The sequence below is a fragment of the Apostichopus japonicus genome, chromosome 2, assembly GCF_037975245.1.
Source record: "Apostichopus japonicus isolate 1M-3 chromosome 2, ASM3797524v1, whole genome shotgun sequence".
In the NCBI taxonomy this organism is placed as follows: domain Eukaryota; kingdom Metazoa; phylum Echinodermata; class Holothuroidea; order Aspidochirotida; family Stichopodidae; genus Apostichopus; species Apostichopus japonicus.
The window spans coordinates 29,301,709-29,326,295 of NC_092562.1; the positions used below are offsets into that span (position 1 = coordinate 29,301,709).

Here is a 24,587-nt window from a genome sequence, read left to right on the forward strand (position 1 = left end):
AATTAAATTTTCTGACGTAATTGCAGGTTCACTCTGAGTAATCCTGTCATTAACATTTCGTATTAAAAGTTACCAAAAATATCATTCATATGTTTTTGTATGTGATTCGAGGTTTTAGACGTTAAAACCAAACATGGTTAATATATGCCTACATTCTTTGGTAGAGAGTATTTGTAGCAATTCTTATCAGATGTTTCGAAAGTTGCTGTTTCATTCCAATGAACCTGCTTTCCGACAATTCAGATATCAACCTCACATCCCCTACCAAATGACTATGAGATCTGGTTCGGTTTACAGCTGCTCTATATATGACGTCAAACAGTAGTATGACAATTACCTGTCTGTATCTACCAGCAATCATGAGATTTTATTTCTTCTAAGTTTTTGCTTACAGCTGTTCTCCGATTAGTAGCATAACTAGTACCGGTACTAATGGGTTGCCATAATGGCAGTAAAGAGAGTTTTAGATTGCAACATGAATATGCCATTTTTTTCAGAAATTCCTAATTCATATTGAGCCTGCTCAGAATACTGAACCTCTTCATCCATATCCAATACTATTTTTTACGGGTAGATAAACAGATAAAGATGATACTATCATTCTACGCGGGAAGTGTTAATCTCAATTTATTCTTACGGGTATAGATATTACGTAATTAATTATAATCAGAACTAACTCTTTGTCAGTAGCCTACTTTAGTTTTAAGTTAAATTTTCTACCAGCAAAAATACTTGATGCGGTCTATAGTCCTACATATATATATATATATATATATTACTATCTGCAACACCATGCATAGCATATAACTGTAGGTTATACATGGTGCGCATTAGACATATAGCAAGTATATACAGTAGCCTCGATAAGATAGAAAAAAAATTATAGCACCAGCAATTTATGAATATTCTCTTTTGTATGAGCAACATCAATCGTCTACATGAATTATACTTAAAACTGATTTTCCGATGACAGAGAATGTACCACATATTTTAAAGAGACATAATATTCCACATTGTTATTTAAAAAACCCATCTCCAGATGTCGCCCCCCCCCCCCACTATTTCCTAAATAGCAAATGTACCCTACTGGCAAATGAAATGTGCCCCTTTGATGAAGAATTGTCTTTCGGATATCTTAAGCCTTTGTTAATTTTAATATTTTATTTTAATTATTCACGTACACCATAATAGTATTGATATCATACTAACACATCATATATATTTAGTGATATTGCCGGTGTGTATCAGTTTATAGCATAACGAGTGGTGGTTGTGGAATGAGAAAGTGCCCTCTGAAGTTGTGCCCCCCCCCCCACTTTTTGGAAGCTTCCTACCCACTGAAAGGTGGTCTACCAATATCACAATACCAAGTTTGAAGAAACTCCAACTTGTGGTTGCCAAGTTATTGCAATTTGAAGATTTTAACATTTGACCCTGTGACCTCATTAATATGCATGATATGAGCACCGAAATCAGTAGGGTTTTATCAACTCTAGTAGGGTGTCTGTGACGTCATTACGGTAGATGGCCTTCACAAGCTTTATTTACTTTTCTATAGTTTTCTGGTTGATTATCCTCGACATTTAGTCCCTTTGGAATTTTTCCTTATCATTCATTGTTCTCTGTGTCAGAATGTCTTCAAAATACAACTTTATTGTTATAAATACTATTCTCTTCTGTGAATACGTGAGTTATATATTTAAAAGAAGACAAAAACATTTTCGGCTGAAAATTATCACCAAAAAAAAATCAAATCTTTGCAATACGAAATGATATAAGAACATGCTGTTTTGACCTATATAGTGCAGATAAATTGCTAGCATTTTTATTTAGCAATCAACTTCAACCGTTGGAATGTCCCTTTAAGGACAGTAAACCAACCAAAGGAATGTTCCTTTAATAACAGTTAGCCTGGTACTACTTACTGATACTGGTATTGTGCTATTCTTGTTGTACGTTACTTCCCCTGAATTGCAACTATGAACATTGTGTACGTTGTCAACTAGATAAAATATCCTCAAATTTTTCAGAGCAATATAATGAAAACGTGGCAATAACACCCTCTTTTCTACATGTGTATGGTATAATTATAGATTTTTAGTATAAATGTCAAATCGTGTGGATTTTATTCCCAATTAGTTAACGCATGCCCAGTCAAGCACATTACAGTTATTGTGAAAGTCTATCACGTGTCTATCACATGTTGCATTCTTCGACTTAAACATTACAAAGACGTATATATATTGCCGATAATAGTTCTGAGGTATAAGCGTTAATTCACTACTTGTATTAGATGATGTGAAATGCATTATAGAATAACGAAGGTTTTTACATTGCTTCAAAGGCAAGGGGGGGGGGGGGGAATGACACATAGCTGTACACAAATCTCTAAGAAGGTTGACGGTCAAACCTCAAATCTCAGTTCCAGCTAGAATCGTTTAGGACTTTAGTAAAACATAATAATTGACTGTGTAACGGGAGTTTTTAGAATTAGTTTCTAATAAGTCTAAATTCTATACATTATTAAACACCTTTTGAACATGTTGAGCGAAGCGAAGAAACAAATATGTTTAAAATGTTAACACACGCGCTGAAGCCTATATGAGACCGGTACTCAACATATAGCCGGTAGACAGACGCTTCGTTCCCACAAATACCATCAAGAATCAAAATTCAAACAGAACTCGTGCACAGTATTCTATTGAGCGTTGCATATGATATCGACTTCTTCGAAAAAGAAGTCAGTGACGTGAACTCTGTTGAATTGAAAACCCGGCTAATATAAAATATGTTTTCACTGATAACGCTACGTCATGAAATAAGATGTTATATGAGAGGAAAAGAGAATCCTTGAGAAATAGAAACGTATAGTCCATCAAATTTATCGATGACTGATTGACGCATATAAAAATGACAGAATCATATATTTAAAGTGGCACATGTTAGGTTATAACGTTAGGTTACTCCTTGATAGTGTACTTCTTTTCATATATGATTGGTAACCTTTGAACATGTTAGGTTATAATGTTAGGTTGCTCCTTATACTTCTCTACATATCATAAGCCAACTTTGAACATGTTAGGGTAATACGTTAGGTTGCTCCTTGATAGTGTAGGCCTACATCTTTTCACATTTGATGAATTATTTGCACTTGGAGAAATCAATCGAGTCCTGGAAGTAATCTTGGAAAACTCCTACAAGAAAAGTAGATATGTAGGTAATTTATGATAGTTTCATATATATATAGACCTACCTCTAGTAGCTAGTGCACTGTGATTAAAACGTACTACTTTTTTGGACATAAAGTTGGATTTCAAGAGTGAGCTGTATCGCATTGCTTCCAAATATATACAAGCGTTTGTATCCTATTGTCATCCCATAAAGATTTGTGAGGCCACTAATTTACTAGTAAGATTTTAAAATCGTCCACATATGATCTCGTATTGTCAAACAGTTCACGCGGCGTGTTATTTAGGACATCACATACAAACAACAAGTCTCTAAAAGGTTATTACTTTCTATTTGTACCTCTTAGAGTAATGACGTCATCTTGCGGTAGATATTCATCCGCCTTGTTGGCTGTGTGATTAATTGAAGCTGTAAATCCCCATATCAGGAGGCCTTAATTTGTAATAAATTACAAGTTTTGTTTACATTCTGAACATTTCCCATCTCGTTTATGCGGATATCTGTCACCGTATCTGTCTTTTCCGATGGTTATATGTTCAATCGTTGATTACTGTGACATGCTGGCACCGCTATAATTTGCAATATTTCATTAATACAAACATGTTTATTACGCATCACATAAATATACTGCAAATTGTAGCAGGATCGTAAATTATTGTACTTTAAGTAAACAATATGATTTTCATTTGTAGAATAGTTTACATCCGTGTTCATTTCCTTCCTTTTTGTTAGACGTAAGAAATAGAACATGATTTTCAACATGGTTCATGCAATTCGATGTTTTTGTAAGAATCTCTCCCAAGTTTTGTTCAGACATGTACGGCACTTTTAACTGTTAACTGCGCATGCTTCATCAGTACGAACACTTGTACGTTGGCCAATCATGTAGTAGTAAAGAAGTTTAACCCCTGAATGACCTCGCAAGAGGTCCTGCGCGGGGATAATAGATTTGTTATCAAAGAAAAGACAACGTTTGTTTGTTTTTTGGAGGATCGGTTGTCTTTGCTAAGCCAGGGATTGGCTGATAAGTAAAGTATCGTTACAATAGCATTGAATAGAAAGCCATGGGTGAATGAAGGAAAGACCCCGAAGTCAGGGGACAAAAGAGACAAAAAACGTAGTTGATAGCTGATGTAAAGTCTGTATATTATGAATCACTGTTATTTTCTTTCTTTATTTCTTTCTTTGTTGTATGCCACTTCTTCAAAAATGGTATGCGTATGAGAATGCTGTCCAACCAATACAAATTGTTTGAACTGTTCTCAGCTATGTATACACTAGGAGAAGTTATCCTCTTTATTAAGATATAAGAGTTTATCATCTCTATCGGTGTTTACATTTATGTTATACGCAAATATAGATTACTATACCCTACGTATGTCAGTAGCCTAAACGTGTTAACACATTAAATCCAGTGTTAACACAAAGCCATATTGGTATGCTTACATCACACGAAAAAACGTCGCTGATGCCTGTCAGTTTAGCACCGTTGGTTCTTTATTTGTATATATAATTATACGCTTATAACCATGTTTGTGAAAGACTTTCCTCATTGTCTCGTTTCGGTTGACAATATCTGTACAAGCCTGCAATAATGGTTATCTCTAACTTGCTAAATTATTTGGCTGTCACGACCTTGGTTCTCCACGACGCTTTATTGAACAACTCTGTTATGAACGTAACACATTTAGTATTTGCTCTTAGCAATAAGATACTCATTGAAGGGGAAGATAATTAGGAAATATGAATATTATGTATCAGAACACCTGCTATGATATAATGCTAGTTCAAATGCTCGGTTTTCCGCACGTATTGAAAGGATTCATGGCGCAATATTTGTCTTAATACGGATTAAAGTAATAATACACAGTTAGGCAACGAGCATTAACGGCAAAGTTGCTTTCCTTTTCAAGTTTCGGGAGGGGATTAAAACTTGGAATAAACGAAAGGAAAATTATTCATAAAATGTGTTCACATGGAGCGGGAGGTGGGCAATGGGGAGAAATAAATTTTACATCAAAATATCTTAACTTTATCAATCAGGCCAAAAGACTAAATGAATGGTTTGTTACAGCTCGCAATAATGATGCCTTAATGTACAGGACAGCAAGGAATAACCTAACACGCAACATATACACACAACCTATCCACAAACAGAATATACAACTTTAAACTTTTGATACCTAAACGGAAGTGACCAGGGGCAGATCCAGGGGATATGGGGATGTAACCTTCCAACCTCAAACATCAAAAGTCATAATTTAATATGCCTCAGAGTGTTTTTTGTCTGTCTAACGTCAAATATTTAAGTTATCTATATATATATATATATATATATATATATATATATATATATATATATATATATATATATATATATATATATATATAAATATATATATGAATACATAATTAGAGGATTATTATTACTACAAATCACCGTCCATCAAGGCATACGCATATACAATCACCGAAACTGAAGAAATATCGTGAAACGCCTAGTTAATGTCAAAATGGTTATTATAGCTTTACCAAATCGCTGGAAGCCTCGTTATCATTTTTTGTTTTGTTTTTCATGTAGTTTGCTGAAACTTACTATTACTGGCATATGTCATTCGTTTTCCTATTATAATTAGGTAAAGTGCTATACTATATATTTCTGCCCATGAAGGCGCCATATAAGGTTAGGGTAACGAGGAATATTCAGATATAGAAGAGTAAGAAATGATGGTTTATTATTATTATTATGTGTGAGTGTGTGTAGTTTATGATTGTTCGATGCACCATATAACGAATGTTGTCATCTTATTTCAATATCCAGGGATCAGAGTCTCTCTTCGAGGGGAAGCCAGGACTCAATGGCGAGAAAAATTACCCCCTGTTGCCTTTCGAAGCCGACGAGGCGCCCTCGTAAGGAGCGTTGATCCCTTCCTGTGTCATCGCATGACGGTCTGGGGTAAAGGTAATGTTTCTAATGTTAATATTGGATATCAGTTCTTAGTTCATTAAGAGAATATGTTATTAAAATATGCACATTAATATTAAATTTGAAAAACATAAAATCCATCACCTAACTTTACCGAGTAACTAAGATGTTCTGCGTGCTCTCAAACTAACCGACAACCTTACAAAGAGGGTCTTGTTGCAGTACATAGGGTCACTGGCGGATCCAGGACCTTTGTTTGGGAGGGGCCAAAGTGGCATTAGAGTGACATGGGGGAGGGGTCTAAGGGGAGGGGGTGCCCCTTTGGAAAATTTTCTATTGCTGAATGCCCTCAGATGCAATTTGGTGCGACAAAAGTGTACAATGGTGATGTTAATTGACTTCTAAAAAACATGTTTCCCAGGTGTAATTTTCTAAAATATTTATAAAACAAAGTTGGGATCATCTTTCTCAAGAAATTTTATTTCTCATAGGTTATAGATTTCTTACAACCAGCCTGTAACTGCAAAATGGTGTTAAACTGTAAATCCTCATGCTCATACATTTACATAGCTCCCAACTCTTGAGAAGGCAAATGCTGGTCCATGCCACGAGTCGCCGTCCTGGGGGAGGGGTATAAGGGGAGGGGGTGTCCCCATCCCCTTTTGAATTTTGTTGGAATCCTGGTGATGCCTACATGTAAAATGGTGGCACTTAGAAAGGCTTTTGTCACCCAAAATATTTTGAGAAATATGCATTTTTTTGTGTGTAACATCAATAAATTGAATAGTAGGTGATAATTCATTCTTTCCCGTGGCATGAAAATGTTCGCTGCTCGCCCCAATGAAAAGAAATATAGGCTAATTTGAGGTTCAAATGATGCTGTAAAGAAGGTTTTATACTCTATTATGCTAAATGCTAAAGAAATGATGGTTGCTAAGTCAAAATTTGATGCATTTTTTTTTATATATACTTGACAATTATCATGCGGATTTTTCGGACGCTTGTGCAGGTCAGCGGGTTTTGGTGTTAGAATGCGGGTCTAATTCCCGCGAATTGCGGGTCAGTTGGGAGCTCTGCATTTAATTTTAAACCAGAAAACGAAAAGGTTTAGACTAGTCCAGGCGCGGCGGAACGGGAAAATTATTGGGGGGGGGGGGGCTAATATGTGGAGACTATCTAAGCGGAGCGCCACCATCAGTTGGCGCGGAGCGTACAAGAAAATTTTGGGTTTTTCAAACCCCCCAGATGGCCGGAAACGGCACTTCCTGAGTGTTTTATGCTGCGAATACCTAGCCCTAAAATATTGGTCTCAAGCCTGCAATTTCTCAGATTGCACGAGAAAGTCTGTAAAAACATTGTAATTTGTATATTCGATGGTGTTTTAAGAGAGTAGCTATTACTCGTAGTGTACTCGCAAAGACGTTTTTGAGTGTAGTAAGGGCAGTGGCGGAGCTAGGGGTATTGGTCGGGGGGGGGGCGCTTTCGACACTATCTAAGCGGAGCGCCACCACAGGTTGGCGCGGAGCGTACAGAAAATTTTTGAGTACAGATACTATATAGATTGCAGGAAATGACCCATTCCGGGCCTTGCTAATTTACAGATAAACGGAGAATAAATAGGTGTCATTGCCATTTTGTCGGAAAATTACACCAACAAATGTCAATAAGTAGATGAGAGCGCAATAAAATAGTCAATAATCGCGAATAAGTAAAAAGTAGTGAAAAGCTGAAAAGGGCGCCAGCAGTCCCTTTGAGTCCGTCGGGGGGGGGGGGTTGCATCCGCCCCCTGATCGTATGGACGCTCCGCCACTGAGTAAGTGGATGTTGGAGAACTGGCTGAAATGAGGCAAGTCATTGTCCTAAGACGAAGTTGTGTTGCGCTTACCGGTATACTCACACTCACTGCTTCCACTTTTCACGGGGCGTGAAGACGCGGTTGGGGTGAAAATGTGGTCTATAGCCAGGGGACGGGCCGAGGGTCCCCCAGCATTTACTAAAATTATTACACCTATGTAGCATACGTGTGCATCGGACAGATCGACAAGTATGCATTGAAAAATGGGCAGATGCACGTTTCGGAGCCTTGGTAAATATTGGGGGGGGGGGCTTATCATGCATTTGCCCCCTCAACTTTTGCATTGGGGGCTAGAGCCGCCACTGGACTAGTCTACCACTGCTATTCCTCTCGATTTTTTTTAATATCCAATCATATGATTTAGCGGATGTTCGGAAACACTTTTTGGCTCACCTTTGGGGGGGCCATGGCCCCCCTTGGCCCCCCTTGGATCCGCCAGTGCATAGGGTCATGTACGGGTGGTAAGTAGTAACTGGTGGCAACTAGTCACGGGTGGCAACTAGTCACGGGTGGCAAGTAGTAACGGGTGGCAAGTAGTACAGATAAGACCAAAATTCCAATTTAAATTTACGTTTTGGAGGGGTTTTTTTGCTTTTGTTTTTGGCAAAGCATTTTAACCTTTTAGTATTTTTGGCTAGTCTAACCAAATATATATGAACACATGAAATATACTGAAATACGCACACATCGCTTGTGGTACTGTTGAAGTGGTGAAATAGTTTTCGGAGACGGAAGCCTCGCACTTATTTACCAAATAAGGTCTACCTTTCCGTACAGGACAATATACGTCACTGTCACTGAATAGGTCTACAATGTGTACCTTGAAGGATCCATGTACGTGCTTACTTATTAAGAAAGGTATCCATTCATATTTTTTTTGTTTTGTTTTGTTTTGGTTTTTGCCGTAAAGGGGAAAAAATGTATCTTATATAAAATGTTCGCTCAAACATTAAAATCAATAAGGAAATAGCACTATACATTAAATGGTATTATCTAGACATGATTACACATGTAGTTGCGATCAATACCATATCAAGTGAGGTAAAGACTGTCGTAGATTGAGGAAGCCAATTAATGCTGAATGAAAGATCACTTTAATAATTTGGAATATCTTCAAAAACGACTGGAGAGGATCGATCAAGCTTCCACTGTTGTTAAGCGTCTATAGAAGACAGCAATCTAGCAGCCAGGTTAACACAACAATGAGAAGAGGACTTTCAATAGTAAAGACGCGTTTTACACTCGACAGTTTGAGAATTGCAAGATTGCTAATATATTAGTAGCGATAACTGTACAAACATTGGTTTTTCTTCGCAAAATTATAAATAAAGAAATGACATCCTGAAGGGTTGGGAATGTGAGGGTTCTTCCAACTGTGATGGAAATTTTGCGTGTAATGTAACACTGCTTTTGGAGCAATTGAACAACATTGGAGTGACAAATGTTGATATGCACGCCATCTCTAAAAGCAACAACACATTGATTAATAGTTACTTTATTCATTTCATGGAGGTTTAGAAGACCCTTCTTCTCTCCTATACGTAGTTATTAACAAATGACAAAGAAATTCCATGATTGGATTTGTTAAAAGTTTCGATGTAAGAAACATTTAGCTTCCGGGTGCCGCTGTGGAACATGCAGATCAGTCAATGTATTTCTTACTAGAATTTTCACACTTTCTAAGCACATGAAAGAATATAGATTACCACAACAATAGTTTCTTAATAGCGATGGGGAAGGTTCTTCCCCAACCCCCCCCCCCCTTCCCCCCTCGTATTGTTAATATTTCCGAGCTTTTCTTGTGGTCTTTTAAACTCCTGTTATTAACTAGCCGATGATAATGAGTTCGAAACAATAAAAGAATATGTCATTTTTAAATGTGAAACAAATATGTTAATGGCGACTTTTGTTTCATTATGTTATTATTTTCTTTACAAACAGAGCCAGAAGATGACTCCGAGATACCCCTCCTCCAGGCTGGACAATACAACTTCCCGTTTAAATTTATCTTACCGAACCAGCCGGCACTTCCCTGCTCGTTTGAATGCGGTCGATTTGCCTGCATACGCTTCTACGTGCAGGCAACGATAGATATATCGTGGGCAGTTGATCCCGTCGCTGAAAGATATTTCTCATTTCTTGGTAACGAACTTGACGTCAACCTTACCAAGTACACGGTGAGGTTATTCATCTTTTAGATCAATATCAGTTGTTCATAATCAAACGTGTGTTATTGTTCAATTCGGTGTTTACTTCTGTACCGAGTTGGTAAATTTGGGCAGTGGACTGGAGGGTTTCTTGTTGACTGCGTACAAGCACCCTCGTAGACAGACTGAAGTACCCTTCACTGGACTTTGTCTCCATTTTTCGATTGTACATGCCATATAATAAGTATTGTAGGTGAATCAGGGTATCCCACACGATGAAAACTTGCGGAAGCCAAAATCGTATTTTACAATAAAATTCTGTTTGAATCATGATACGTGTGTAACTTACGTATGATGCAGTATAGTAATATATAACTGTGCTGATTGTAGTTAATACGTCGCTGTCGACCAGACATAGGCGGTTATCAAGTACCGCACTTCAAACCAAAAATATCGCTACAAACACCGTACTCTTCCGTAAACATCTTACTATAGGTAGCAGTAACTCACTGTACCGGATGAGTCATTATATTCTAAATTATGTTCCAGATAAACAACATACAGAGAAAACGTGGTACATTCATGCTCTATTTTTAGTGACTCTATTGATAAGCTATTTCTTTTGTTTGCATAAAATCTAGGTCGTATTCTTTATGTATTCTCTCATGGCTCTCTGTCATTGATCACCACTTTCCATCTAGAAGATCATGGTTATATTGATTGTAACAACGTTTACATTGCACTGTCGTAACATTGTATATTACGGTCGGAGTACAGTACATTATATAGTCCACCCATCTATAGAATCATGCCTAGACGTTCTATACACACGCATAAAGTACAACAATGAGCTTGTTACTTTCAGTTGGTTTGTTAATAAACAATTTATGTAATTATTCTATAGGGGAGATAATAGAACATGCTATGCTATTTTTAAATGCTCATTGTTCTCGAATCAATCTCGGAAACAAGGGTGGAGCTCAAATGGAGCGATGACATCACACCGAGATAATGCGATACTGTCGCTGGTTGTTAACGCTCCTTAAAATCAGTGGTTAATATCTCTGTGGAAAAAAAAAACGGGTGGGTCTGAAGGTTATAAAAGATGCGGTATAGATGTACAGTATTTCCGCTAATAATAGTTGTATTGTGTTAATTTCTCCCGTTCTTAAGAAATTTGACTGGGTGGAAAGAAGAAGATAAATGTATCGAGCCTGACTGGTAGAGGGTCAGCCTAATTATAGAAACAATACCAAGTTTATGATAGTCTCGTTAGTTCATGGTCTCCGGAGATGCATTAAAAAACATATCATTATATTAGGATTCTGATTGATGAGAAAAGAGTTAACAAAAGATGAATTCATGTATGTGTTTTTTATTATGTGGTAGCTCAACGTAAAACGATAGTCAATATGCAGCTCTTTGTAAAATGCTATGCCTATGATAATATTATCTTAAAACATCCGGTTGTGCCAACAACACTGCAGGACGTGCTACGTCTGCCGAAAGCTTGTTTTTCTCTGAAAACAAATTCAAGTTACACGAGAGATGGAAATGATTGTTTTTTTCGGCAGTATTTCTTACAAGGAGTTAACAATAATGGTCACCATATTCTTTAGAGGCTCGATCTTATATTGACTGTTTCTAAATCTCTGCATGGAAAGAAGGTTGTGGGATAAGGCTGCCGTAAGTCAAGTACCTTTGAAGTTTTGAAATGAAATTATACAAATAGCTTTGAGGCCAGTTGAAGCTTTACGAGATGCCGTCCAAAGTTACAAAGTATATAGAAATCTTCAGCCAATATACTGGTTATGCCACTTTACTCCTTTGATTAGAATTTCCATTATCTTGTGTTTTGTTTTTCGTATTCAGAAGCCAGTCCAGGCAAGTGACCGGAAATCGATGCGGTGGCGGTGCCGATCAAGTGGCCCAATTGCTCTCAAGGCTGAAATGCAACGTTCGGCATACTGTTCTGGGGAATATATTAATATAAGAACCAGGCTGGAGAATAATTCCGACAAAACTATGAAGCTTAGAGTCAAGTTGTTGCAGGTACAGTGGGTTTTTTTTTTGGGGGGGGGGTTTCTCGAACCGGAACGAATGATTGATGTAAAATGTGATCATATCCAGAGATAAGACAGAAAGAACGAGAGAACACTTGTCGAATCGTTTTGTGATTACCCAAGTGGTTACTAATTTAAATTGTTAATAACAATTGTTAAAGTAATCATTTCTTCCATGTTGAAACAAACAAATATGGTGAAACATTTTTTTTTCTTCAAAACAACAACACTCAATCGAACATGAATGCTGAATACATTCAATTTTAAACTAATCAATTATTTACAGCTGGAAGACGACAGACACAGTCTGTCTTGATGTTTCAAATTCCTGCAGAGAATCTGCAATTTGATGACACCGGTTTGCTATACTGTTCTGATATATACATATTGAATAAGCATGTGATTTGACTGTATAGACTTAAAACAAGTTTATTCGTGACTTCCATTATGTTCTGTTTGATGTTCTGTATCTAAACGTTGTATACATTTGATACTAGGAATATAAATTTTGATGGGAGTACAGCAATACAAATACAACATACTCTTTCAAGTGCAAGCTTCCCCTTCACTGCATTTCAACTAGATTTGTGTTGATACATGAAACCATGTGTAGCTCGTCTCTCTCGCCACATCAATTGGTCATTTTTCTCGTTAATGTTGTCGATTCTAGGTTGAAAGAGCAACCCCAGAAGAACCTTTATCATACAATTTGAAGTCAATTTTGAAGTCATTAGTGATTTTATTGTATTTTGGTGTTTTCCAATTAAAACAAAAGTACATCCTAATTTGCATATTATAATTTGCATATAATTTGCAATTTTTATAAAATTATCAATTCCAAATTTTGTTCTCTATTAATCTAAATCAACTTCCTAATAGAGAAGTTGTCCCTAACCTTTATAAGCCAGCCCTAACAAGATAAATGCCCCAAATCCTAATTGTGTGCCCAACCCCCCATGTTGGAAAGGGTGAATGAGGTATATACAATTATACATCCCTTCGTATAAGGTGGATATGGCCAGTTGGGTTGTTATTCAAAACACCCCTTAACGGATTAAGTGTTTTTGTTAACATTCTTATCAGTCAGTGGTTGTCTTAACCGTTATTTCTTTGACAGAACGTTGATATAATGGCTGGGACTACCAAGAGACACACACGTAAAGGTTCATACGAGGTTCTTTCCTATACAAGCCCTCCTGTACTTCCTGAACAAGAATTCATTCTTCAAACTGCCCGGATGTTGCAAATACCAATTTTACCACCGACAATAGACTGCCAGCTGATCCGAGTACGCTATGTGATTAAGGTAAGAACCTATGAACCTATGAAATCCCCTCCCCATCCTCCACCGCCCTCCATCGCCATCAGCCTCCCTCAACCCCCCTCATTCTCCCTCAACCTCCCTCAACCTCCATCAACCTCCCTCCATCTCCCTCAACCTCCCTCTCATTCACATTCCAGGTCTGCTGAAATTTGGTTTCTTTCTCCAGGACTGGCTATTATAATTTGCGGGTATTCAATGTAGTATATTACAAGCAGAATATCATAACGTATCATCTCTAAAGAATGTTTGTTTTTTTGATATCGTTAATCCAGCCCATGAATCAAGTTGAGGAGACTGTTCTTGGTACGTTTGTACTTATAAACAAAAAAAAACACACAAATAAAACAATCATGGATCTTTTCATTTCATTCATGTATTCATGATTTTTTTCCAGCGAATATCAAACCATTAACATGATTACGTGATCATAATGAAAGTGGGGTGGGCACATATATTATCATGCAACATTTACATGGTCTTTATCTGTGCTTAATTTACTTTTTCTTTTAATGGAGAGGGAGAAAACAAAAGTACAAGATTAAGTATGCATTATTCTTTGTAATACATTTTCTGTGTAATTACCATATTTATTATTATGTCACAAGAAATAATTCATGCAACGAGTAGCCAACCACAAAGCTTATAACATGTACAGACAATGTTTAAATGTTGACCCATTATTAAATTAAAGAACCATGGCTACATGAACTAATATGATATTGCGACAGTACAGGCATTCGCGACGTTATGACTGTTTCGCATCACTTTTCAGTATATGCCTGTCAGAAGTATATGCATTGAAAATAAATTGTACATACTATTGACATTACTATTTATGTTTGCATTAAAGTACTTGAACCCCAATTGCGCTTACGAAAGCTCGTTACGACTTTTTTTGCAAAACTGTAATGTACGCATGTTAGAAGCATATGCATTGGAAGGAAACTATACATACCAATAACATATAAATTTAGCTGCACATTTAAGTTAGAGGATGAATTCCAAAATGCACTTACAAAAGCTCACCATACTTCCACTGCCAGATTCGTTATTTCTTGATGTTTATACTTAGTTAATATTAAATGTATCAAGTTATTTTATTCTTGACAGGTTTCGTTACTGGTTGACGAGAAACCCGAATTGAATATCCTTTTCCCCACCGTTATCGGAAACGTACCTTTTAAAGGCAAGGAGAATAGTCAAAGACAGATTAGCTACGGTATGTTATGATAATAAGGTATACACTATAGATTGAGTTATTGAAAGTTTGGAACGGAGAAAGTGCATAACAGATCTGTCGCTCCATCAACCACTTATATATATATAGAATTGAATTGTTTTCAGGAAATACGTGTTGGACTTTGTGCCAGCCATGTTTACTAATATAGCACTATCATAAACCGTTATAATAAACAAGTTTTTTTTTTTGGCATGAAGCATAAGCTTTCACTGCTTCACTGCTTGGGTTTATGTAACTACCAATGATCAGCCTTTAGTAGATGGGCCGGGAAGCAGGGGACCTACCATCATCCCTAACATACTACTGACCCCCCCCCCCTCTCCCCTGCCCAGGCCAATCTGTGATAGCATCATGTGTATACAGAAACTTCACAAGTTACAGGACACGAGTCCTTCCTTAAATTGTGTGTGTCCCTCAATAAACTGTTGATGGCAAACCACCTCAGAGTCTTAGCTACGGGCCAGTCATTGCTGGCTCAATGGATTTCCATTTTATTCATGCATGGATTTTCCATTTTAAATATAATATGCATTGCATGTGTATCCATTATTCGTTTATGCAGCCATCATCTTTATATAATAATTAACAACGATATGCTCTTCATTATAGTGAGCAGTTTTGTCCTATTCTGTTTTGTGTATGTTTTGTTACTGTACGGGGTTCGGTTAGGTGTTGGCATGGGTAGGAGGTGTGAAGGTAAGTTCATGGGGTGGTGAGGAAGGAGGTGAAGGGCGTAAATATATAATCCGATCATTTCATGTGGATTTACCTCTCTTTCCTGTCTGACCTGTCTCTACACTTCATATACAATTAAATCTCCTAGACTCTTAGTTATACATTGCCCATTTAGCCACGGCATTCTCCCAAGGCATATATACGATAACTTTTCGCATGTCCCTGGATGTCATTGCTGTTTGACTTTTAGCTTTCCGTATTCATTACATAATAACTTGTCCAAATGTTTTATCAATTACTTCAAAGTAGAATTTAATCATACGATATAAACGACCACTAACCATATTCATGAGAATGACAAAGATAACATTCAAGTAAAGTGCTGCTTTCACTTAACAACACTATCAAGAATGCATGTTTTGATCTGGCTGGCTAATGAAAGACACGTTTTCATGAAGATAATTGCAATGGCGCATTTTCAAAGGGCAAGGTTGAGCTATACAAAGGGCAAATTGGTTTCAAAGCAAAACTATCATTGATTGTTCGTCAGCTCGGTGCATTTTCGTTTTTTTTTATTATCAACATCAAATGGACAACATCTTGTTTTTCAAAGCAGAATGGTGCTCGGTTTTATGACGATAATTAGAGTTTATATTTTAATGCAAAATGATTTAGGATATAAGTGTTATGGTACTAACTTTGCGAACATCTCGTCCAACGTACGATTGGGACCAGGCCTGGGGCGTTGATCTGTTTCCAGGATAGAAATTCTCAAACTTATCGATACGATCATTCCTGGAATGGAATTGTGCTTGGTCAATAGCGTACACGATTGGCTGTAGGGTTTTTCTCTTTCTCCCCCCCCCCCCACCCACCCCTTTAGGAATCACAAACGATTTCGAATTGTTTATCATCATGATTGATCTCTAGAGTCAGGAAAAATATGTCACCAAAATAGAACTAGCATTGTTTGATACAGGTGACAAACGTCTACAGTGGAATTACGACCTTCCTTACCGGTTTCGAACCGCTGAACAGTCAATCGGTGTCCATAGCCTGGTTGGTTAGGGTGTCCGAATGTTGGGCGGAAGTCCCGGGTTCAAATCCCGGAAGGGGGTATATATATATATATATATATATATATATATATATATATATGTATATATATATATCGATGTGAAGGCCAACTATAATGACACTGTAAAGCTAATCCATTATTATCGCCATGTGAATCGCGTGTTTAAGCATATAGACAAAGGACTTGTATGTCATTAATATGTAACAGCTGTTTCGCGAATCATGCATGACACGTTACCTATTCATTGTTCTCTACTTTTGTACATTGGTCCAACGAACACAAACATTGTAGTCAATTATTTAATCAACACCTATTTTAAATAACTGAACTCACAAAGATTCTCATAATGCATTTGTGAAATATCAAATACCAGCTGATTCTCATGTCTGTATCATTCAAAACTGTTTCAATTGAGTACATGTTAGGCTAATGAGTTAAAAATATGTTATGACGCCTTAACAGGTGTTACATTTATAACCAATTAATACTGAGGACTTATAAACAGAAAATACTAAACACACAATCCTATGCAAAATGATTGACTGGACTATCCAGACGACTCTTAAGGTCTCGCCAATAATTTAGTCCACATTTTAACATTAAGTGATATGACACTATAAACTGCAAATCACCTAAGATCTGCAATGAACTATCTTTACAAGGTATACTTACTAGTAAAACATAGGGACAGTTGTATAGACTCCTAACCAGTCATTAGCTGGAACAGTCTTTGAGTAATTAATTCGTCTGTTGGTAATTTTTCCACAGTAGCATCTGGTGACAGGACATGTGTTACTGAGTTTATAACACATTACTATAACATATTATACATATATAGAAATATATATAGACATATATAGACATATATATATATATATATATATATATATATATATATATATATATATATATAGAACTATTATATATATAACACATTATAACACATTAGTTTATACTGATTAACGGTTTTCTCTTATTCACAGTTCAAACTGATCAAACCATGTACATCGGGTGCAAATACATGTCAATTTTTTTTCCAAATTATCATTTTTATAAAGACTGCTTTCATTTCATATTCATTACGCAAATCAAATAGTCTCAAAGCAAACAAATCGATTCAGTTTATTTTGAGAGTGGTCTCTGGGAAAAAAAACACGATAAAATATTGGGTTAATAATTTTGATATCAGACACCTGCAAAAGCAACTGTCGCTTTTATCAAGTTGACCAATGTTTGTAACACCATGCGGTGGTAATGACGCATTAGTATCGATTTTATATAATTAATCGAAAAAGCCTAAATAAGTAACAACTCTTTGCGAGTAGGAGGCAATAATAGTACGTTAACTTAGCTTAGACTGTTGTTTCTAGTACTAGTTTTGAACGGAATTTCGTCATGAAAAATCAATGTCAAAGGATTGTGATAAAGCAAACGAAAACTTAATTCACAGGCAGCTCCGTTGTGTACAAAGTCATACTTATGAGAATGGAAGCATACTAGTACGTCCTATACTTCGTGCATTTTACATTTATGATAACAGGCGTAATTATATTAATAAAACGTGTTCAAACTGTCCTTTGGTATTGTTGTGTTCCCATCGTCCCTTATTATCGGTGTGTTCACACTGTCCCTCGGTGTGTCCACACTGTCACATAGTACTGGTGTATTCACTACGTCCCTAAGTATCGGTGTGTCCACACTGTCTCTTAGTACTAGTGTGTCCACACCGTCCCTTAGTATCGGTGTGTCCACACTGTCACTTAGTACTGGTGTGTTCACACCGTCCCTTAGTATCGGTGTGTCCACACTGTCCCTCGGTGTGTCCACACTGTCCCTTAGTACTGGTGTATTCACTACGTCCCTAAGTATCGGTGTGTCCACACTGTCCCTTAGTACTAGTGTGTCCACACCGTCCTTTAGTATCGGTGTGTCCACACTGTCACTTAGTACTGGTGTGTTCACACCGTCCCTTAGTATCGGTGTGTCCACACTGTCCCTTAGTACTATTGTGTTCACACCGTCCCTCAGTATCGGTGTGTCCACACTGTCACTTAGTACTGGTGTCTTCACACCGTCCGTTAGTATCGGTGTGTCCACACTGTCCCTTAGTACTATTGTGTTCACACCGTCCCTCAGTATCGGTGTGTCACTTAGTACTGGTGTGTTCACACTGTCCCTTAGTATCGGTGTGTCCACACTGTTCCTCAGTATCGGTGTGTCCACACTGTCCCTTAGTAATATTGTGTTCACACCGTCCCTAAGTACTGGTGTGTACACACTGTCTCTTAGTACTGGTGTGTTCAAACCGTTCCTTAGTATCGGTGTGTCCACACTGTCCCTTAGTAATATTGTGTTCACACCGTCCCTAAGTACTGGTGTGTACACACTGTCTCTTAGTACTGGTGTGTTAACACCGTCCCTAAATATCGGTGTGTCCACACTGTCTCTTAGGACTGGTTTGTTCACACCGTCCCTAAGTATCGGTGTGTCCACACTGTCTCTTAGTAATGGTGTGTTCACACCGTCCCTAAGCATTGGTGTGTTCACGCTGTACATAAGTATCGGTGTGTTCACGTTGTCTCTTAGTACTGGTGTTTTCACACCGTCCCTAAAGCATTGATGTGTTCACGCTGTACCTAAGTATCGGTGTGTTCACCCTGTACCTTAGTATTGATGTGTTAACAAGGTCTATTATTAATTTAGTTTCATTTTATTGTAGTGGCACTAATAAACTTTGTCGGTTATATATATATATATATATATATATTTCTGGTATAATTGCAATCATGTTTTATAATGTTTGCATGGTTTGACACACATCTTTCTACACAATTTTCCTGTATAACTTCTTCGTTCTCCGTTTATATTTTAGGATATGCCTGTCAAAGGTCTTGCGGTGGCAACATCGATACAGTTCACTACAGTGACGGAGATAAAGTGTTTCACTTAAAACCTTTTACACCGTTATATCTCACCGTGTTTCCGATTTACGATACTTCACTGTCCTCTCAGAATGGTGCATTCATCGGAGGTTTGTATCGCAACAGTTCTCGCGGTATTCCTAACGGTAACACGATTCATGACGGAATCAACGGGAGCGTACCGAAGATTGTACCCCACACCAGAGGCAGAGAGCAACTTCTACCTATACACATGGATAGCTTCAACAGCGAGATTGAGGAATCAATCACTATATCCAATCAATCAGCTAGTAGCGTCACGAAGGTTACTACACGTTCACCGGCTCAGAATCTCAGCACTAAAACCTCCTCCGGAGGAAGTTCATCTACACCAGAGAGTCTACAGAACAGTCGAGAAAGTATCATCAACGCAACGGAAAATATCAATGGATTTGCAGGAATCGAAAACAAAGGGTTTGCCAATAGCACTGATGAGCTTTCTAAGACTAATGTACTGGTTCATCCAGAAATTCATGCGGAAGATTTGCGTAAAACTCCAACCACGCGATCCGCAACCAAAGCAAATGGTGTGAGCAAAGACTATCGACAATTATCGATCTCTGTCAATCCGCCACAAAATGTTGATCATTCCAGTGGCGGCGACATTATTAAAATAAATGATCTCAGAATTGATACTTTGAAAGGATCAATGCATAAGCATGCTAATGGATTACCAGGACACAGAAGGCTAATCGGTGATCACGTGACTCAGTCATCAGTCAATAAAGATCCAGAAACAGGGCAGCTCGAGATTCCAGTACATGTACCACAACAACAAGTTGAATATTACAAACAACCAGAGTCCCATCAATATTATTCAGACGGGAACGATCTTACTGATGAAACAAAGCGAATTGAAAGCATCAGTCCCGATTTAGTACAGGGAAGTCCAAAACCGACCAATCGACGAAGACTTCACTCGAAAAAACCATGTGACAATAGAAGCAAAGTCTACGTCGGTAATGGAAATCTCCACCAAAAATCGAATAGTGATGACGTCACCGTTCAGTTGAACACCATCTCCGACATGGTATACACTTGTCCACAAACTAATGGTAGACAGTACAATAATGGTGGGAACGTGCAACGTGGCCAAAACCTGACTCGCCACTATTCCGCCGATTACAGAGACGAACACCTCGGACGGAGTTCTTTGTCGAGCGATGTTTCGAGCGCGTCTGATGAAAACCAAGACACGAGACCTGCAAACTCTCTACCTGCCCAACGTTATGATAAACGTGTCACCCAACGATATATCCCACCACAGGGCAACATAAATGGACACATTAATGAAAGCCTACCGTACAATGGCATGCAGCCTAACGGTAGAACAAGCTACGAAGACGACTACAAGTACCAGATCCGCGAGGATAATGACCTTACTGGAGTAACATCTCTTAATGGAAATGTTGATGATTACCCACTTGAGTCGTTTTCACTGACTTTGTAATATGAGAATGTGTGCCTTTGATATAGTACGACGCCAACACAATGTCATTGTGCTCTATCACAGTGCTGTTATCTGATGAATGAACCTAATCCACGATAAACTTTGATAAAAGAAACCAAGATTTTTCTATGGAAGAGTTTTGCAACAGGCATGGAATTCGATTATGATCATAAAAGTGAACTTAGTTTAAGAGATGGTATATATAAACCTTAACAAATAAGATAATCGGTTGTTATAAGTCAGAATGTGCAGAAATGGTATACTTTCTGTTTAAAATATAACTTTGAGAAACTTTGACAGATATTTATCATTTGTATGCACCAGACGTTAGTACAGTACACAAGGCTTATGTACTACATAATTACTAAAGTGCTTTTGTAGCCTTAGTTATGTCGTCTGTTTTCGAGCTTATTCTTCCTTTTACTGTATAGTAAACCTACCATTGATCACCATAACAACAAGCTGTAACAAGTTTAATCACTGTGTGTGAATATGTAATGCAAAGTTTGTAAATGTAAGCCGTATGGAATCATTCTAATTATCTAATCGTCGTATAAATACATTGCTTACATTCTAAAGTATTTGTATACGAAGAAGTTGCAGGGCGCCCAAAAGTAAATTAATAACGTCATTAATAAGTATCATTACTAGCAATTGACGTTGGCCTATTGCAGGAAATAGCAGTAGACTGTCGAGATTATACGTGAAACTTATTGGAACATTTTTCTGTCATTTAGTTATAGATCTCACACTAACGCGCAACGAGCACACGCTACCTTTATCACGTCAGCATGGTTGGAAGTTGGCTTCGGATAACTGGATTTGTGTCCTTGAATTCATTGATAAATTTTCTAGAATCTTGCTTGTCCTTTAAAAAAACAGGTCGTCACAAACAGATGGAAAACCAGTCGAAATATCTCTGATAAGCGATAGATAGAACTGCTTAATTTGCGTATGCTACCAGCATATGTCATTGGACATCGAAACTAAAGTGGTTCAATAGCCTATAATACGACCACAATGTAACGTGTACGAATGGCATATATGAACTCACGAAAAGTTGATTGTGTTACTATTGTTATGCGCTGTATATGTAAATGAATTATATTCAGTGTTGGTAGCACTATCTCTATAGATCTGAACGACTTCTGTGGGATCTTTATGGGTCTAGTACAGTCATACGAATGAGTTATTATGGTATCTTCTGGTGTCCATAACGTTGGTAACCAAATGAGTTACACTTTTGGAAATGGTAGGAGGTTTTACTGTTGGAATTGTTCATGGCATTTTTGGCCTCAGAATAAAACATAAACTATTTTCAAGTTAGTATGGTATTAAAAAATGTATCTGGTATTACTATACACTACTTAAATCAGCAATCATGTTTTATCCTGATTTGGTTCAAAAACATATGAAATTATGTAAGATAATGAATCCAGGATAGGAATGCATAACACATCTACAAAGTAACATATTATACATGATGAATGGTGCATGGGGCGTGATACGTGATACGTTATAAACTGTACCTGATACATTATATATCATACAAAATATATATATATATATATATATATATATATAAATTCTGTTCAAATTCTGTTCAAAGTATCTCTTTCGAGATCCGGCTTTAGGAATCACAAATGATTTTCGAGTTGGATAGCATCATGTTTGATCTCTAGAGTAGGGCAAAATATGTCACCAAAAACAGAACTAGTATTGTTCGATATAGGTGACAAACGCCTACAGTGGAATTACGATCTTCCTTACCGGTTTCGAACCTCTGGACATACAATCAGCGTCCATAGCCTAGTGGTTAGGGTGTCCGCGTACAGAGCGGGAGGCCCGTGGTTCGAATCCCGGTGGAGGGCGAAAGTTTTTTCACTGTTCTGGATTTTCCAACTCATTGCGATTTTCATTTATATATATATATATATATATATATATATATATTAAAGATATTTTCGAAATAAGTAAAATAACCAGCAAATGCAGTCGTGATAGTATTTTGTTTTGGTTAGGTCCTTAAAAACTACAAAAGAGAATTGTACATAAGACCTACCTATGTGATGAGCTTATACACTCAGAGCACTTTTTTATTCAAGATCTTATGACAAATAAACACTGCATGTGCGTTTGTGTTGGAAATTGAGAAATCGAACCCAGAATGCTCATTTAAGTTACTACAGGAATTATTGTGATGGTTGTAGTGATGACTATTACACTTCAAATGTACAATTTGTAATAAAACTATTGATAAGAAAAATATTGAAAAAAAGTTTATGATCCTATGAATATTCCTATGAATCATTTTTGCATTGATATAGCATTTTTCCAAAATAACCTTAAACAACAATTGCTTATAAATGAGAAATACAAATTTTGCATGGGAAGTTTTACATTTTGTGTATTATTTTTTGAAGCAATTCTGTTTCATATTTTGGGTTATCCAGCTAATCATCAGAATTCATACATACCACAAGACTTAAAACAATTGTTTTAAACTGCAGCTGAAAATGTCCAATAGCTTTGGTTTACTATGTACTATCAAGGGAATGAGGTTAGAGCATTGGAATGTATAGGCTGATTTGAAAGCCTATCGTATGTGCTGTGTATATGTTAGTACGTTAGTAATCCCGCTGGCAGGATTGCAAAAGTATCAGGTAACGTTAACATTGACCGTAGATGTTTGTAACTTCAAAGAAGGATTTGCTGTCCCATTTGGCCTTCCATAGGAACTGCAAAGGCAAACACGCTGATTAAGTCTATCTGCATGATTTTTTTCTTCCCCTTCTGTTGTATATAGTCTATAGTCAATCCCATCTTATTTGCATAATTCAGATCGATTGATGCAACGGCCACTGAATATTCATATGTAACGAATTTGGATAAATCCTCGTAAGGAAGCAATTTTCTTTCAATACTGACGACATGATTCCCAACCTGGTAAAAATGACACAATTGGCTTCAAGTAATGTCATAAAAAGACATGATTGGTTTGAAGCAGTGAAGTAAAATTTAAATTGATTTATTTGGCGGACAACGTTTGTGCCTACAAAAGTTGTTATTTTCTAATTTACTGGGTGGGCAACAATGAATTTTTCGGATTTTCCATACAACTATAGGCTATAATACGTAGTTATGATTCAACATCATTCAATAAACCAATGCTTATGCTACTTTTGTTTTATGGAAAACCAAGAACATGTAGAATATTTCAAACTGGTTATTATCATTTAATGCGACATGTTTCTTAATTACCATAATTGCAATTAATCAACTTCAAGAAAATTGTACATTAAATAAAAAATAACTTTACAATAATATAAAAATATATATCTCGATCCTGATTCTCCTACTTCCGTATTTGAGATAGACCCCAACGTATTTGGTTCTTGTCTTCACGCTTATCCCTGATATGAAAATGACAACTTTGTGGCCGAAATAATTTAATGGCCGGGCAAAATAATGTAGCAGGCGGGCAATTGCCCCACCCAGTTAGTTTGCTGTTTTCTACGGTGGTCTGCAGTGAACATCACCACTTTGATATCTTGATTGAATTGCTGGCAAATAAATTGTGTAATCTGGTATTCAACTTCCAATAAAAGGTGTTTTAGTTCTTTGTCCGTTACCAAATTTTGAACATACCTATGCTTTAGATCCATCATGTTTATCAGTGA

General features: G+C 37.1%; 1 protein-coding gene across 1 annotated transcript in view; it reads left to right on the forward strand.

Annotated features, from left to right (window-relative positions):
* LOC139955309 (uncharacterized) overlaps positions 1-23,304 on the forward strand; it is a 53,029-nt gene extending 29,725 nt beyond the window's left edge. Inside the window, exons 3-8 of the mRNA XM_071955123.1 lie at positions 6,011-6,151; positions 9,912-10,147; positions 11,990-12,169; positions 13,298-13,486; positions 14,615-14,723; positions 19,370-23,304. Coding sequence (XP_071811224.1) covers positions 6,011-6,151; positions 9,912-10,147; positions 11,990-12,169; positions 13,298-13,486; positions 14,615-14,723; positions 19,370-20,907 — 2,393 coding nt within the window. The 3' untranslated portion in view covers positions 20,908-23,304. The remainder of the gene's footprint in view (positions 1-6,010; positions 6,152-9,911; positions 10,148-11,989; positions 12,170-13,297; positions 13,487-14,614; positions 14,724-19,369) is intronic.
* The last annotated feature ends 1,283 nt before the right edge of the window (positions 23,305-24,587 follow it).